This window comes from Parasteatoda tepidariorum, chromosome 7, assembly GCF_982258835.1.
Source record: "Parasteatoda tepidariorum strain Cologne lab strain chromosome 7, Ptep-v5.0, whole genome shotgun sequence".
Classification (NCBI taxonomy): Eukaryota; Metazoa; Arthropoda; class Arachnida; order Araneae; family Theridiidae; genus Parasteatoda; species Parasteatoda tepidariorum.
Window position 1 is genome coordinate 106,580,890 of NC_141761.1, and position 19,122 is coordinate 106,600,011.

At 31.4% G+C, this 19,122-nt stretch overlaps 1 protein-coding gene across 1 annotated transcript in view; it reads left to right on the forward strand.

Annotated features, from left to right (window-relative positions):
* The first annotated feature begins 2,730 nt into the window (after positions 1-2,730).
* LOC107455186 (sushi, von Willebrand factor type A, EGF and pentraxin domain-containing protein 1) overlaps positions 2,731-19,122 on the forward strand; it is a 51,798-nt gene continuing 35,406 nt past the window's right edge. Inside the window, exon 1 of the mRNA XM_043052213.3 lies at positions 2,731-2,921. Within this exon, the coding sequence (XP_042908147.1) occupies positions 2,861-2,921 (61 nt within the window). The 5' untranslated portion in view covers positions 2,731-2,860. The remainder of the gene's footprint in view (positions 2,922-19,122) is intronic.

The window sequence follows — 19,122 nt, forward strand, 5'->3', positions numbered from 1 at the left end:
GTTGCTTAATTTTCACCAACATTCAAAGTGATTTTGAATCAAAAATTGGTTTGGTTAAACATGAGGAGATATTAAGAAGTTTTAATTCATGTTTACATGAAATAGTTTCAACGTTTACATGAACTTTTATTCTAAAGCACTTTTTACAAATTTGTCCTTTAAGCTTCCAAACTCTATGCTTTTCTCGACAGTGATTTAAGAAATGGTAGGAAATTATCAAACATATGTGATTTAAGTGATCAATACTTTTTTTTTATATCCTCCAAGAAATTAAGTGCGAGAAAGCAAAAAACGGACAACCCTGAATAACTTTTGTTCTAATGTTCGGATCTTCACGTTTTAGGACTCAATCTTGATGGTTCGAGGCGGTGACCGCAAATATGTTGATTAATCAATGGAGACGATATTTTAAGTTACGAAATCATACACAAAAACGGACTTCATAGTTCCTGTGAATCAAATTTTAAAAAAAGTCAGATATTTAAAATTCGATAACTCAGGAACAACTCGACCGATTTCTCCTAACATCAGACGTAGATCGCTCTGCCGCAGAGCCATTCTCATAGCGTACGTTGCCAGGCCCGCGAAGAATTTCCACCAATCAGATTAGAAAACATTTCTACGTTTGAATTTTGTTTCTTTATTTAATTAACGCTAAAAGTATAGTTGCCGGGAATCGCTACAAAATACTGTTTTTTTTATCGCACTTCTCACTACACTACTTCTTTTTAAGAAATGAGCACACTACGCTACAAAATATGGAAAAAAGTAGCGACTACAATAGTTTCGCTACTTGCAGCGCGCTACTTCCGACCACTGCTTAAAGCAGACGTCGCATCTGATGAGGTCTCGGTTGATTTTAACAATAATAACAACAAGGAATGTGGAAAAATGCATCTCAAATCAAATGTTAATTTTAAAACCACCTACGTATATCTATTGGGATTACGGATTAAAGACGTTGTTTATTCTGTAATAAACATCCAACTAATGCATCTTAAATCAAATGTTAATTTGATTTGAGATGCATCAGTTGGTAGAAAATCAAATCAAATGCAAAGTGCATCTCAAATCAAATGCAAAATGCATCTCAAATCAAATGTTAATTTTAAAACTACCTACATATATCTAGTGGAGTTACGGATTAAGGACGTTGTATGCATCAGTTGGTAGCAAATCAAATCAAATGCAAAATGCATCTCAAATCAAATATTAATTTTAAGACGTTGTTTATTCTGTAAGAAACATTCAACAAATGAACGCTGTCTCTGAATAAGAAGAATTTAAAAATGATGGAAAAACATATATTGCCAAATGATTGGAATGAGGGAGATAATGTCTACCCTTCAAAGAACTGACAACTTAAATGTTCTGCATGATTGTGTAAATTTAAATGCTAAAATCAGCAATTTTAAAAAGTTTTTGCAAAGAAAAAAAAACGTTAAAAAAAGGTGATTTTTTTCAATTTTGTTTTTCGGTCATTTTTGATTCGATTTTGCACAAATATCAAATTTTGTCATTTTAAATTAACATGAATTAATTCAACTGAATGAAATTAACATAATTAAATTCAACAATTAATTCATGCAAAAATTGTTATGAGTACTTCTAGATGCTTAATTAATAAAATTCAATTAATGAATTAATATTTGAAAAAACTGTATTAACATCAAGCGGCATCCTCAAGTTTAAGCAAATGTATTTGAACAGGAATGGCTGAATAAAAAGTATTTTATTAACGATTGGAAATTTGAACAAGATACATAAATATATACAGGTAGAGTATGAAAAAAAGGCGCGTGGTATCAGGCAACAATAAAAGTATTATTTTGGTGACGTGGACCACACGTGCTACCACGTCATGTTCTTTATTGAATTTATCTGACACAGCGAATATAAAATAATTAAATATTTAAATGTGCGCAATGAACTATTTTTTTGTTCAAATAGAGAAGAAATAGAAACTCTTCAAATAGAAATTATCACTGCTGCTATTTTTAAAATTTGTGAAAAACTGAATCGAACTATATTAAAATTTAAAACAATGACAAACTCTTAAACCAATCAGAAAATTGCGTTCTGAAATTCGTTCGATCAGAAAATTCGTTTTTCGCTCATCTCTATTTAATTAACGAATTAATATTTGAAAAAACTCAAGTGTAACATCAAGTGTCATCCACTATAAAATTTTAAAAAAAATTGTATTTGAATTTGAATGGATGAATAAAAAGTATTTTATTAGCTATTGAATATTTGAACAAGATATAGGGAGAGTGTGAGCTAATAGTAGGAATTGAATAAAGTCTAAAATGTATTTGAACTTGAATGGATGAATAAAAAGTATTTTATTAGCTATTGAATATTTGAACAAGATATAGGGAGAGTGTGAGCTAATAGTAGAAATTAAAAAATAAGTTTCAACAAAAAATAAAAACGATCATAAATCAAGTTGTTATTGGAAAACTGTAACACAATAATTGCTGTGAAAGTTTATCGTTGAAGATGTAAATTTAAATATTTTTGACGATGCAAATAATGAAACGGAAACAGAAATAAAAATTTAAACGCTTTAAACAAATGATGAATTAAATATTTAAATCCTAACCTCATTTACGGTGAATGATTCATTATTATTAACATCGCACTTAGCAAGGGAGGGGGAGGAGTGGAGAGAAATGTTTGTTGATGAAAGAAGTTAGTTTTTTAATTTACTTATTTTTTTCCGCGAGTAGTTTTTGTTCCACCTTCTAAGGCGCATGCTCAGAGATTGCGTGAGGTCGGAAAAAAGCGGGAGGGGCAAAATTCTCCTCGTGTTTTCAGTTGTGGCGATTTCTGTAGTGCAGTGTGGAAATATGATGAGATGATCTTTCGCTTGAAGCTGATCGTTTGGATTTTATTTCTTATCCATTCGGAAGTCGGGGGTATGTTCTTTTATTTTTTTTCGCCCAACTAAGCGGTATTATAATTCATTTTTTCACAGAACGAAATTTCAAAAATAATGTAGTCAAGATGTATAATGTACTGTTATTATTTTGGGTAAACACGGGGCTGTCTTAATAGCAAGCTGAGCCCCCTTGTGCAGAAATGTTATAACATATCATACAGTTTAAAATCGAACTAAAAAATTTGCTTATACCTAAAATAAAGCATTTTTAAACTACATCATAATTTTTTTTTAAAAATTGAGATGGTAATCAGTTGCAATCGTCGAATAATGAAATAACTTTGAAAAACCACAGAACCTAATTAAAATAATTAATTTTTGAGAAAAAAATGGCATGAATTATTTCGCCAAACTTGGCAGTTATAAAAACATCTTTTAATGCACATAACCAGTTTGAAAGCTGTTGTCCCATAGTGATGTGAAGTTCTAAACTCCTTCGATTATTACTTAATTTAACTAATTTTAAATACTAAACAGAGTTGGTGGTGGTTAAGCATTTTTAAAGACATTATGACTTAACATAAAACTTGCTCACATTAATTTATTTGACATCGATATTTTTTCCTGAACACAATGATATGTCAACATTTGCATATGTCAACATATGTCGAGTACCTAAACACTTCATAACAATGTAGAAAAAAAGATTTTGGGTGCCTTTTTAGGTTTTCCTGGTGAGAAACTATTCAAATTATTGGTGTGTGTTATGATAATGAATCACTATTTGTAGAAAGAGAAGCAAAATACACACTTTATGCAATAGATTATTTTATAAATATATATATTATTTAATATATAAGGTAATGTTGTTAATCCAAGTTTTTTAATACAGTTTATGAAAAGTAACATTCTCGTGCCCGGGCACCGCCGGTGTGTGTCCATGCGCAAAGACGGTATTTATTTTGCATTATAATGCCAAATGTAATACTAATACGCTAAAAAAGTGGGTTTCAGTGTTTTATTCCATGACTTATCTATTCCTCACCTTCAACAATTGATGTCTATTCCCCACCTTCAACAGTTCAACAGTTAATATCACCATTTAACAAGCAATTAGTAATTACTAATTTCTTAACGAAACTGGCGTAACATGTTACTACCGGCATTTCAATGTCTCCTGAAATTTAAATCTTGATCATAAAATACTAGGTATGGATAAGAATTTTCAAGTTTACAACTGTTATTTAGTAATATAACTTTCAAAATCTATTATAAATTATTTGAATTGTTAGTCTTCCATCAAGTTTGAAAGTCCATATTTATTAAAATATATTATTTCATAACAAATCTGGACTTAATGTTACTTACAAAACATACTCAATACCGGAACAGATTCGAAATTTGAATCTTATAATATATTAGACACACATAAGAACTCAACAAGTTCTGTCATGACTTTTAATCATTTATTTGTAACATGTTTTTGAAAAACTACTAGGTTTTTCATATAGTTTTTAACAGTAAAGATGCGTTATTTCGAAATGTAATTTGACATAATAAAAAAGAATTTAATTTCCAGGCGTCATTGTGGGAGAAATTTGGTTCTGTTAACGAAATTTGCTGGGAATTGTTTGTCGCTAAAACAGGCCCTTCGCAAAATATTTAACAGCAAAAAAGGACCCTTTATAAAATTGCTTACTATTTATTGTTGAAATAGATCCTTCACAAAGTGTTTTACTATAAAAACTATATACTTTAAACTATATACTTTACTACATACTTTAAACTATATACATTACCGAAACTATGTACTTTACTATATACTTTAAACCATATACATTACCAAAACTATACTTTAAATTATATACTTTACCAAAACTATGTACTTTACTATATATTTTGTCTCAGAAACGCAGTATTGCAGTATTTTTCATTAAAGATATTGAACCCTTCACAAATAGTGCCTGATTAATGATAAGGCCTCACAGACGCAGGCTTAGGGCCCCCTAAATGTTACAAATATATTTTATTTGTGTTTTTCCTTAGGAATTGTCTATTAGAAGTAATAGTTAACATAAATTGAAAAACGTATTTAATGAAGTATTGAAATACGTTTTTAAATTAATTAATATATCGAAAACTTGTTTTAATTTAAAAACTCTTCACAATTAATCAACGTGTAAATTTGGTTTAGGGTAACAATTAGGCTGCCCCTGACAGTCTTGTGCCTTGGAAGCCCGCTTTTCTAGAGCAGGCCCTGTTCACAAAATTCTTCTTTTGCAAAATGAAATCGATGACGTGTGACTTAATCTTAGAACAACTTTTTAAAGAAACAGTTTTCGTTTTTTTCTTCTCCTTCACAGAAATTAGACCTCATTTTCACATATTCACAAATCAGAACCGTGGCAGGGAAAAAAACGGTTTAATGGTAATTTTAGGTTGATTAAAATGAGTAGGTTTTCCACAAAAATGGGAAGGAGTTTTCATTCAGTTTCCTAGTTTTTGATCATAAAATCATGTTTTCATAAAATCATTAATGGATCTTTTTTTTAAAAAAAACGAACCTTTTAAAATCTACATTACCACTCCTTAATGAACATATGAAATGTTATCTTTGAAATGTTAGAAACATATGAAATGTTATCTTTGTATAAGAGAAAGTTTAGTTCTGCAGAAAATGTTCCTATTTAATTCCTTTTATTTATTTTTATAGCGAAATTTTTTGCATGCTTCTTGCCACACACAGTAATTAGGCCTGACTTTGGAAAAACTCCAAATATTTCGGAGGTTTTTTTTTTTTCTTTTTTAATGAACTGGAAACTATCTTTACAAAATCTGGCAACGTTTCTTCTTGCCGAATAACCGCCTCAGTTGTAAAATAAAAGTTACTTCATTTTACTTTCATTTACTTTGAACAAAGCCCCGTAAAATCATATTTGTTTTGTGCAGCGAAATTTCATCTTTGGAAAATCGAGTCTGGTGTACTGAAGGGTAAGATACGGGGGTTATAACTTGAAGATATATATAGTTGATATACTTGAAGATATATATAGTTGATATACTTGAAGATATGCTTGATATATACTTGAAGATATATATAGATATATGATACTTGATATATGGTACTTGATATACTTGAAGATATATATAGATATATGATACTTGATATATGGTACTTGATATACTTGAAGATATTTATAGATATATAGTTGAAACATTACGCTTGAAAATATAAAATAATTTTTTTAGAAAATTGCACAAATCAATTTTACCTTTAAAAATTCTAAAAGTTCCTTGTGGGGGGCTCTAAAAATTTTTGAAGCTTTGGACGTACGGCCTCAGTGGTCACCCTCTAAATCCTGCTTGCCCCTGTAAATGCTGTGAGGAAGGTGTGAAATTGTCTGCCCCGTTTGAGTGCTATATACTTCAAATGAGTGTAAAATATATGAATTCTCATTCCAGCAATTTTATAACCGTCGTTGAACAGCCGACCCAATTTTGGGTTTACGAAGAAGACAAGGGAATTCCCGGATACAGTATTGGGAGAAATTTGCCTTCGTAGAGGATTTTTTATGGAACTAACCCTCATTTGCCTTACATGTAGAGGAAAACCACGAAAACCTCTCACGGTTAGTCAGACTGCAAGGGGACTCTCACCCATGATCCGTCTACCACAAATGATAATTTAGTCGACACTGTGGCCGGTGTGAGCCGGATGCGGATCGTATCAACCGTCCACAGTTGGGATTCGAGCCCGGTTCACCTCATTGGAAAGCGAACACTCTATCCCCTGAGACATCACGGCTCTCATCCCAGCTATTGCGAATACGAACATTTTTATTGCTTATTTTCTCCTGACGACAATTCCAAAGTTCCTCTTACAAAGTTCCTCAAATCGATTCACTCATTTTTTTCTCTCCTAAGTCTCGTTGTATACTACCTCAGTTTTTATACTTTAACGCATTTTATTTTAATTAAAATGAAAGCTTGTTCTTGCTCAGGTCTGTTCAGATTGCTGCGCTATTGCACTTTTCACCTAGGTCTCTTTCTCTCTTTTTTTTTTTTTTACAGAATTAGAATAAAAATTTCTAAATGGAGATGCGTCTTGTTATATTAGCCATTACCGGTCTTGTTACCCACCCCTTGCAATAAGTTCTGCCTGAAACAAAGGATATTAGAGAGATTTAGCATAGCTTTTATCTTGCATTAATCATAACGCAAGCCTTATTTCCTACACAGGTAATACGATTTATATGGAAATTTCTGCGCATGCACTCTGAATCTGGAATTCCGTCCACTTTAGAATTTTGCTTTATTCACTTGTTTAATTGCGTTATTTTTAATGATACAAATTAGGTGAAAATGCGTTATAACTTATTCTTTATTTTTTCGCATTTACCTAATTGTCTCCTAAGCATACAAATTATTCAATTAAAAAAATAATAATAGAAAGCGAATGTTGCTTATTATATTGTAACACGGAAGGAAAAAATATCTTGCGAAGATCCATTTTTCTCCCGGGTTCTTGTGTTTATGTCTATTTTGTTTCTATACATAGAATAAACTGTCTTTTCTAATTTAAGCAGAAATGCCCGCAAACGTTAGCATCTGGAAAACACGGATCATGGAAAAAAACATGCACGTAATAAAAATAAAAACAACCCTATTTTTTTCTCATTTGTATTTATATCATGCTTATAAATAAAGTTTGTTTTAGCATCATACAAAAATAAATTTACGAGGGATGAATGAGAAATATTTTTAAATAATACGTAAAAAAAAAATATTTTTTCATAAAGAAATAATATATATATATATGAGATTTTCTTTTTCGCTCACTGTACATCGAATTTGTCCATTTTATTATATGCTAAATAGAACTTACAGTCTCTTGGAAAAGGAAATACTTATAAATACTTTATTTAACAGTGCCTGTCGTTACATGAAACAACACTTTTTAGTGAACAAATATTATGCAATTTTTATGACAGTTATTGGCAGCTGTTCATTCCCTGAGCAGTATGTTGGTGAAATTAAAAAATGCAAAAAGTGGCCCAAAAAATCATTATAAATGACCAATAAAAAATTAAAAATAATGTTCTTAATAATTTTTCGAAAACATGTTTTATAATAGCTTTTTTTATTTAAAAAAAATTATAAATCGTAATTTGTATTTATAAATTTAGTAAAAAAAAAAGATATTTAAAATGGATCTGCAATTTATAAACAAATAGAACGTTAATAAATATCCGATAAGGATAAATAGAAGTCTATTAATTTTTAAATATTATCCTCAAAAACATTGGAATTGTGTTAGATTAGGGGTGCACAACCTGCGGCCCGACGACTGTTGGTGAGCTGCCCACGGAAGCTTTTAAATGCAAACAAAAAACATTTTTTTAATTTGTTTTTGTTTAAACATTATACATTTTCTTTAGTTAAAATATTTAATTAAAATTAGCAACTTAATTGTTCCCAATAAAATTGTGTTTTTTGTTTAAAAAAATTATATGACTCTATAAAATGCATATATTTTTTGCACTTTCATTTTGTAAGCTTCTTTTTGGTTTTAGAATGTATATCCCTTCCCCCAATATTTATGTATATATATGTATACATAATTTATATATTTAACAAATTAATAATTGTGAAAAATGGAAAAAAGTTTTCCTAAAAAAAGTGTCAGATTTTTTAGTTTTAAATAAATTGAAATAATTAAGAGCATTTAATTTTCTTCAAATATGTTATTAAGTTTACTGATAAAAAAACTGCATATAACACTAATGTTTATGTAGAAATTATCATATTTACCGCTAACATAACAAAACATTCTTGCGGCCCTTTGTTAATCTACCTGCTGTGCAAGTGGCCCTTCACTCAAAAAGTTTGTGCACCCCTATGTTATCAAATGTTTTCAAATACTCAAAAGATTGCACTTTTTCTTCTTCCAAAAGCAAATTGTTGTTTGTATTATTTCCAGCAAGGTGATATATATAGAATTTAAAATTGCTTTGTGTTTAAAGCTGTCAAACTGTGTCATTTTTATTTTCTTTGGCAAAACAGATTTGAAAAAAAAATTCTAAGATTCCAGAGTTAGGCACAGAATATTCTCGTTACTCGAGTGGTGAGTTTCTCAATTGAAAACTCTAGTGTAGATAGCTTTATATAGCATTACAAATTTTCCATAAATGACCGATGAAAAAAAGATAAGAATATAATGGCTTCCCTGTGTAAAATATGTTGTGTGGGCGATTACGGTTTCGATAATTTTTTCCCCTTTCTTTTAAAGTCTAAACAACTTTTTATTTTCTCTTAATATTGAAGCTCCTTCGATACTAGTCACTGAAAGTCTTCGAGGACCGCCGCCAAATTAAAACTATCTGTATTGAGGTCAAGGTTTTTGTTTCCTTGGAATTCTCGTTATTTTTTAACAAAATTAAAAAGTTTCGGTATTTTCTCATTAAAGCACGGGGAGAACGAAACCTTTTCAAGGTTTGAGATAGACCAGTTGTATAATAGAAATTAAGCTAAAAGTACAAGTTTTCGACCCGGAAAAATCTAACTTTCATTCAGTAACATAACTGAGTCAAAATGACTATTCCTATGTTCAGTACCGTTTTTATGCATGGGCACATCCTGGTAACGTTTTCGATTAACTTAAAAAGTTCTCCAGACATTGCGAGAAATTAAATTAATTAATTAGATTATTTAAATTAAGTTAAATTAAATTAACTAAATTAAATTAAATAAGATAATTAAAATAAATTTATTAAAATAATTAAATTGAATTAAATAAATTAATTAAGATAATTAAATTAAATTAATTATATTAATCGCATAATATGAAATTAACATTAAGGGATCCAAGGTTTCGTTTGCTCCACTGTCTAAACTACAGTGGGAGTCCCACTGTAGTTTACCGTCTTTATGCATGGGCACACCCGGGCAGTGTCCGAGGGCCCCAAGCACTCAGGGGGAACTTGAGAATTCAACTTCTTATAAATTGTATAAAAGAAAAACTAAGAATAAACAACATTGCATTATATATTTTTAAAATAAATATATTCTTGCGTAAAACGTGTGCATTTTTTCAGCAATTAGTGTTTGAGTATCATGCAAACACCAATAGTTTGAGCAGTTTATCACCTGGAAAACTTAAAAAGTCAACGTTTCTACGTTAAAATGAAGTTTTTAGGTACTCAACTCTTCAAGTCATACTAACTCAGGGTTTAAGCTGAGTCTAAAAATTCATTAGCAAAAAAGCTAAAATCTGAAAAAAAGTTTTAGCAAAATGCTAAAATGCCATTAGGCGTATAATAAAACTTTATATCAAACTAGTACTGAAAGTTATCTGACAAAGAATAGCTTAATGTACAAGAATATCAAAAAGAATACCTATAACAAAAAAAAAACACATTTATTATTTATCAAAACATTTTGGTTTATAATTAACAATCTTCCTTTCTTTCATGTTTGCCCATTTTACAAATGCTTCTTGAAAGTTAAATGCACTTTCAGGGCCCTCAATATTAATCATTAACAAATTGTTTACATGGTTGATTAACAACCTGTTTTGAATATTAGTTTTAATCAAATTAAGGCAGCTAAAGCCCCTTTCACAGTCAACAGTGTGCATTGGTATTGTTGCACAATACTCTATAACAGAAGTTATTAATGGGTACTGTTCAGACACATCATTGGTATATAAAAATAAAAGTAATTCATTAAATGACATGTTTTTACATCGTTGCATTAAGATGTGTTTAAATAATCCCCATTCACAAAGTAATTCAGTTTCTGTAAACTGAAAATCTTTTCTGGGAGATTCCGAAAACAAATTGAAAATGCAACGGATTTCCTTTACACCATAATGCTGTAATTCTTCCGAACTATGGGGCATCCTGCTAGGTATAAATATATTGAACATTTCGATTTTATCCCAATCTATCAGTAATATTTTCAATGATACAGTTTAAAAAATTGTGCATCAAATTACAGAATCTTTCCCTCTGTTTCAGTCCATCTAAAATTATATGGCCCTGAAACTCAAATTTTTCACTTTCTTTCTTAGGCACATCATCTAAAAAACTCATATAATGAGTGCCGGTGCCATTTTTTATTTCTTCTAAACTTGAAATACAAGCCTTCACACTTGATTGAACATATTCAAAATTTAAATTAGATTTTTGAAATATGAGGCTTAATTTATTAATGTTGAACATGATATCATTCATGATGGCAGTGGTTGCTAAAAACAAAAAAGTAGTTATATTTTTTTAACAACCCTTGAGCAACAGGACGTTTGTCTTCCATTAAAACACTAACAAGAGCTTGCCAGTTGCAATCCAGAGCTGTAACTGAATTCCCCAAAGACAACCACCGAGTTGTTGATAACTTAATGAATTTCCTTGATTTTTGTTCAAGGATATCTTGAACATTCTTCAATCGCCTGGTATTTGCAGGGGAGCATTCAAAATAAGAGTGAATTCTTTTTATTATGTCCTGAAACTTTACCAGGTAAGCATTCTCAGACGCTGCTTGGCTCACGGCTAATGCTAGCCTATGTGCCACACAATGTACTGAAATTAAATGCTGATTTTGGTTTTTGAACAGAGCAGCAACCCCCGCTCTAACACCAGTCATAACTGAAGATCCATCTGTACCTAAGGATGAGCATTTTGTAACATCTATTTTCAAACTCTCAAGTGTCTTTATCAAAGAAGAATAAATAAAATTAGCACTTTATTTCGCGGAAGCTTCTTTTTTAATGGAATTTAGTAAAATCCTTTAGCAAAAATGCGAAAATGCTTTGTTGAATTTTAGCATTTTTGAGGGGTCTTTTCGCATTTTGCGAAAAAAGCTACCGTAGCGGAAACCCTGTACTAACTCTAAATATGCTTGACCACCACTAACTTTGTTTAGTATTTTTCATTAGTTAAATAAAATAATAATTGAAAGAGTTTAAAATTACAAAGCACTATGGGACAGAAACTTTTGAGCTGGTTATGTCTGACGTGCATTTTGAAAGGTATTTTAATAACTGACTTTAATAGTTAGACGAAATAATTCATACCTTTTCAATTTTTTTACCCTTATGTCTTTTTTAAAATTTAATTAGTTTAATTTGCTTCTTAGTTTTGAAAATTATTTTATTATTTGAGGATTGCAACTAATTAGCATCTCAATTTTTTTAGAGCTATGCATTGTTTATAAAGGCTTTATTTTATGTGCATTGAGTTTTTGGGGTTATAAAAATGTACTTAAGTTTGTTAAAAATTATATAATAGTTTTAAAAGGCTTTAGTTTATGTCTGTTAAGTTTGTTAGTTCTATTGTAAACAGTATGACTTGTTAAGGGGGCTAAAAACATTTCTGTGCCATGAGTCCCTGATTGCTATTAAAACGGCTTCTATGTTTCGTAAGGCTTTTAAGCGTCACTATTCCATGTTTAGTGTTTTGCAATTGTCGGAGACAAAAAGATTTGCTCAACTCTGGATATTACTCGAAAGAAATTGGTTCCGTATCCGGCAAATAATACACAATTATTTAAGTTTTATTAGTAAATGTTTTCAATAAATTATTTTTCATTTCATAAATTCCTTATACAATGTTATCGAGTTAAATTGCAAGGTTATCAAATGGATAATACAGATTAACTTAATGTATTTTTTTTTACTTCATTTTATTGCGTTGCATGGACGTCCCACTTTCGGATTTACGACTATCAATGACTCCGTAGCAACTCCAGTCCTCAAATCCGTTAAACACCCAGCTCCCCCTGAGCCACCGTAACTCTAATGCATTTTTTATAATTATTTCTTGGTTTATAATTGTTTCTTAGTTTATAATTATTCACTGAAGAGTATTTTTTGTAAAAAAAAGTTCCGTGAGAAGTACCCTTAATCTATATTTTTAGAATGCTTATTCAGTGAAAAATTATATTTGTATTAGTGGTTGCAAATTAATATTTAAGCGAGAGGGAAAAGAGACAATCTGTTTAATCACTATTAAGGAAGATGTGTACACAAACCTGTTTTATTGGAGGAGGAAGCAAGAGGAGTTTCATAGACGTTTATTAGAAAAACTTCATCCGACTATCAAAAAGCTTTTTTTTTTTTTTTTTTTTTTTTTTTTGCACGTCCATTTTAAGTAACAGTAATTTGTCAAATTTTTTTTAGTTTTCGTCATTTTTCTAGTTTAAATAATTATTTCCGCCCCCAATGGGTTGGGACACTTTTTTTTTAACAATTAAATTATGTTCATTATTATTATATCAAATGTGTACACAAACGTGAACATCCTGAATAACTTTTCATTTAATGATTGGATTTTCACTCACTAGGACTTATTCTTACTGGCTCACGTAAAATGTGCTAATTAATTAGTCCAGACAATATTTTGAGTTTAGAAATCAGATACGATACCGTATTTTTTCTGAAAAACCAAACAGACTTTTTTTTTTGTTGAATTTTCGACCTTTAAATTATGGAAGTTGGCCGCAATGTTGAAAATATAGCCCCAATATTTTAGGCTGGAGAGCAGTCCAAAATTTGGGCCTTTTATTGCTAATTTTACATTTATGGCTATCGCTACTAAAAACATTTAATGGATCGAAAGGTTTTTTGCCGATGAGTAAAAGATTTCGTTTATCCAAAGTTAATTTCATGCTAAATATATTTTTTAACAAATATTTATTATTTTTATTATATTGTTTAATAATAGTTTAAAACTTTTGAGTTGTAAGGCAAAAACATTTTTACATCATTTTAAGAAATATAATTTTAAATGGCAAAATGCAAAATTTGTGCGAAAATCAGTCGTTTCTCAGTTAATAAATATTAAAAAAGTCGTATACTTAAAATGTCTCAAAAACTATTCGAGTCATTTTTATTCTCGTTATATTTTTTGTTCTCTCTTTTCATTTATTTCTTTTTGAAATATGAAATAATATTGTCTTCTTGATAATCGAGACTTAGAAAGAATTCAGTATTTCAGAATAGAAACATTTCATTAAAATAAAATATTCGTTATTCCATATAAGATCCTTCTTGAGAAAAACTTATCATATCAAGTTGATAATTCAACATCCTTTTGTGAATCACGCAACATCATTCTGTTACTCTCTCAAGTTCGCAACTGACTTCTCTAATTCTAAATTGGTATCGTTCCCAGAAATGTTATGCGGTTTTAAGTGTCTTACAAAATGGTGGGGGGAAAAAATATGAAGTGCGGCGTTGTAGGAAGTTGCGCAAATCTGTGTATAAAAGGAACTTTTTCTTAAGAATAGTCTGCTAGGATGTCCTTGAGTTCCATGGAAAAGTGCTCGCAAAGGAAGAATCCACAAAAGGTGATAAACTCTTTGCTCGGAAATAGTTTTATGTAAATCATCTTCAAATTGTCGCTGGTTGACCCATCTGACTTACGTTCTTTCCTCTCTGAGAACTTATTGTTCTTTCCTGTTGTGAATTCTGCTGACTGCAATACTTGAGATGCGTCTATTTTTAATAAAGCTTTATATTTTATTTTATTTTATAACAGTCGTTGAACGACCGACACAATTTTGAGGGGTTTACGACTACTAATGTTCAACTCCGTAACCTTGTAATTCTGAACATAATTCAGAAGACAAGGGAACTCCTGGATTAAGTATTGGGAGAAATTTCCCTACGTGGAGGACTTTTTTATGGAACTCATCCGCATTTGCGTTATATGAAGAGGAAAACCACAAAAACATCCCACGGTTAGATCACGGCAAGGGGACTCTAACCCATGATCCGTTTAACCCTGAGGATATTTTTACGTCAGCACTGTGGTCGGTGCAAACCGGATGCGGAATTCGTAACGATTAGCCATCTCTGGGATTCGAACCCGGTTCACCTTATTGGAAGACGAACACTCAATCCCCTGAGACATCACGGCTCCTAATGTTCAGCATTTTATTTAATTTTATACCAGCCGTTGAACAGCCGACCCAATTTTTTGGATTTATGACTTCTAATGTTCAACTCCGTAGCCTTGTAATTTTGAAACCAATCCAGAAGACAAGGGAACTCCTGGATCAAGTATTGGGAGAAATTTGCCTTCGGGGAATAATAGTTCACGAAGTTTTAATAGTTTGCTTAAACACCGGCTCAAAAATGTCTGAATGTGGTTCATTATGTTTATGATGATAAGTAATAATTTCAATCCGAGGCTCCCAACGCCCCCCCCCCCCTCCCAGTGGGAAATGAAAGGGGTGCTAAGAAAATTATCGATGTTTGAAAGGTGCCTAGAGAGTTCTCATCAAACTATTAATAAAATTATTAGCATTGAGTGCATAAAATTAATTTGAACTTCGATTATTTAATTTACATATTTAAATTAGCTACATGATATTAATGAGTCAAGCCGGAAACTGATACTAAATCTACAACGTAATATGCCTCATTAATTTTAGGGCAAACTTTTTAAAATTTTATCTACGAGTTATTTTTTATCAAAATTAGTATAAAAATTATTCTCAACGTCGTTAAGGAGGCATAATATGAATAATTTTAAGGCCATCAATGTTATGGAAGTGTATTATAACAAAAATAATAAAAGCACCAAAATGGGACAATATTTTTGTTATCATTATCGTTTTTTTCTTCTTATATAAAGGGGCGTTGCAAATTGTTTTGACTTGCTAAGTGAAAGCAGATAAAAAAAATAAAAATAATAAATGGTGGGTAATTATTCATGAGTTAAATAATTCATGCAATATTTTTGTTTTCGTAGTTATAAATATTTCTCTAAATATTTTTTTCAAGAACACAAGCTTTTTTTTCTTCTTTTAATCCACGGGAACTAACTGAACTAATCATAGTCGAAATCGAGCAAATGTTTCCGGTATTACAACTATGGGCATAAATATTTGTTACTGTAAATGGCAGAAATTGATGTTTGTTTTATTTTATAACCGTCGTTGGACAGCCGACCCAATTTTGGGTTTACGACTACTAATGTTCTACTCAGTAGCCTTGTAATTTTGAACCCAATTCAGAAGACAAGGGAACTCTTGGATCAAGTTTTGGCAGATATTTGCCTTCGTGAAGGACTTTTTGATGGAACTAGCCCGCATTTGCGTAACATGGAGAGGAAAGCCATGAGAACCTTCCACGATTAGCCTGACAGCAAGGGGACTCTAACCCCTGATTCGTCTACCACAGAGGATAATTTACGTCAGCATGGTGGTCAGGGAAAGCCAGATGCGGAATTCGTATCGACCAGCCATCGCTGGGATTTGAACGAGGGTTCCCCTTATTGGAAGGTGAACGCTCTATCCCCTGAGACATCGAGGCTCAATGAAAAGATTGTGTTTTTAAGAAATGGCGGTTAATTTCTAGGCAAGGAGAGCGAATTTTTGGGTTCACGACTATTAATGTTCAACTCAGTAGCCTTGTAATTTTGAACCCAATTCAGAAGACAAGGGAACTCTCCTGGATCAAGTATTGAGAGAAATTTGGCTTTGTGGAGGACTTTTTTTGATGGAACTAACCCGCATTTGCGTTACATGGAGTGGAAGACCACGAGGACCTCTCACGGTTAGCCTGACGGCAAAGGGACTCAAACCCATGATCCGTCTACCACTGAGGATATTTCACGTCAGCACTGTGGTCGGTTCAAGCCGGATGCGGAATTCGTATTCCAATCATCGCCGGGATTCGAGCCCGGTTCACCTCATTGGAAGGCGAACGCTCTATCCCCTGAGTCATCGCGACTCAGAAATTAGTTGGTTGTTGACTTCCACCGGTGAATGTTTACAATCACATAGTTGCTTTGGTAAATGTCCCAGAAATATATGCTGACTAGTAAGTGCCACTGCCCGGTATTCACTTCTCCCATATGCCCATCAACATCAAAATTTTTTTAAAGGTCAAGTGCCACTGCCCTGTTATGCATGTAACCGTAACTCCGAACGCAGGTTTCTCCTAATCTATTATCTGCAGATGTTAAAATATCGAATAAATATAGCAATAGCAACGAATAAAATAATATCAAATCGAATATAACAACCATTTCGGACGTTCTTTAAAGCGACTGTGTGATTGTTGACATTCACCGGTGAAAGTCTACTTTGACTTGAATTTGGTCATTCACGGTAACATATGCAAACAATTAGTAGCAAACTCAAAGTATATAATTTGACTACTAGAAAATTTACTACGTTTTTGTTTCATTTTATTCATTGAAATGTATTCTATTGTAATTTTTTTTTTAAAAATTAGTATTTAATGTAATGTAGATTTTTTTTAAAAAAAATTCACAGTTCAAGTTTTGGAAATACTTAAGAAGAAAAGGGATTTTTCTTCATTCATGTTAACCAACGGAGAACAACTTTCTTATTTATTCTGCAACTAAATTAATATTATTTAAACATTTTTGTTTCATTTTATTCATTCAAATGTTTTGTATGAGATTTTTAAAAATAACTCACTGTTGGACATGTGATTTTTGACGTATGTTAACTTGGTATGTTAACTTTGGGGGAAGTAGAATTCATTTTCTTAGTAAGAAATCGTAGAAATCATGAGTCATTATTTTTCTTTTTTTATGACGCAATAGGTTGTTTAATTCAGATAGATTTTACAAATTAATAAAAGCTAAACAATGTTTTGTTAACAGTCAATTTTGCGTGTTCTTTAATTTTATTTTTTCAACATAGCTTCTTTGTGGGAAAAACATTACTTTGAGAATCGCAACCCTGCGGCGGCGGAAGCATACGTTAGTAGGACTAAAAAAAAATGACATGATCTTAGCGTAGTCCGTGACCCGTGACACAAAGGCAGTTCACACATGAAAACAAATGGGAATAAATGTACCCCTCTTAAAAGATTTAGAAATATCTAAGCGAAAATTTAACTATTTATAAAAATCTAATGATGGTGTCGCAGTTTTCCATTGTTGTCGATGCATTATTATTGGCTGGAGAATCACATGGTAGGATCCAGTTTTCCCACATTAATTTTCATGTTGGTTTGGTTGTCATCAAGATAAAATTGATATAAGTTATAACGGTATTGTTTTCCGATAAATATTTTTACATCTCTAATTTAAACCTGGTACTGTTATTATTGCGTTTTTCATTTTGTTTGTTTTCTAAATTAAGAGTTTAAGAGGATTGTTTTTATTATTACTATTATTAGAATAACGTAATTCTGCTTTACATTTTAAGATAAAGTTACTATTTAAATAGGTGTCTGATATTATTAATCGTTTTACAATTATTATTTTTCGTTGCAAATTACATTGATATGGTAGTATGAAGAGATTCGTTGATATAGAACTTAAATTTCAACTTCATGCACAAAGTGATGATTGCAAAAGTTGTATTTAAAATAGACATCCGTTCGTTTGATAAGCAAAAGTAGTAAATTTCACTTGTGAACTCACCAAATTTGTTATTAAAATACACTTTTAATTTTAAAGGTTGTTTCAAAAAAGGATTACTTAGAAAAATGATTTTTGTTCACTAATAGATCTTAATAGTATCATAAGAGAAATATTTGGACATGGGAAGTGGTGAGACAAGTGCTCTTTTCAATATATATATATATATATATATATATATATATATATATATATATATATATATATATATATATACAGGGTGTCTCAGTTAAGCGTTTCAGAACTTCTAAGAGGGGTAGGGGACATCATGACGACTCGAAATCATATAGCAATGTGGGGTCGGAAATGCTTTCCTGAAGCGGTGACGTACACAGAAGCACCATAAAGAAAAGAGATCGTAAGTGAAAAATCGCTATAATAGTATATTGAAAAAATTATATGGTACATGGGCCAAAGTAAGTGTTCGAAGTTTCTGCCACCGGCTACTACAATGTACACCTCACATCTCCGGCGCATGGACATTTGAACATTCTGCAATACTCCAGGCATATCTCGCAGGCAGCTACTGCGATTCTTGCAACCAGTATTATCAAAAGGGGTGTCATAAACCAGTGTTTTCATATGACTCCAGAAATCAAGACATGATAGGTCGGGTGACCGAGGAGGCCATATAATTTTTTCAATGTATTATCATAGCGATTTTTCACTTACGATCTCTTTTCTTTATGGTGCTTCTGTGTACGTCACCACTTCAGGAAAGCATTTCCGACCCCACATTGCTATATGATTTCGAGTCGTCAGGATGCCCCCTACCCCTCTTAGAAGTTCTGAAACGCTTAACTGAGACACCCTGTATATATACAGTTGAAT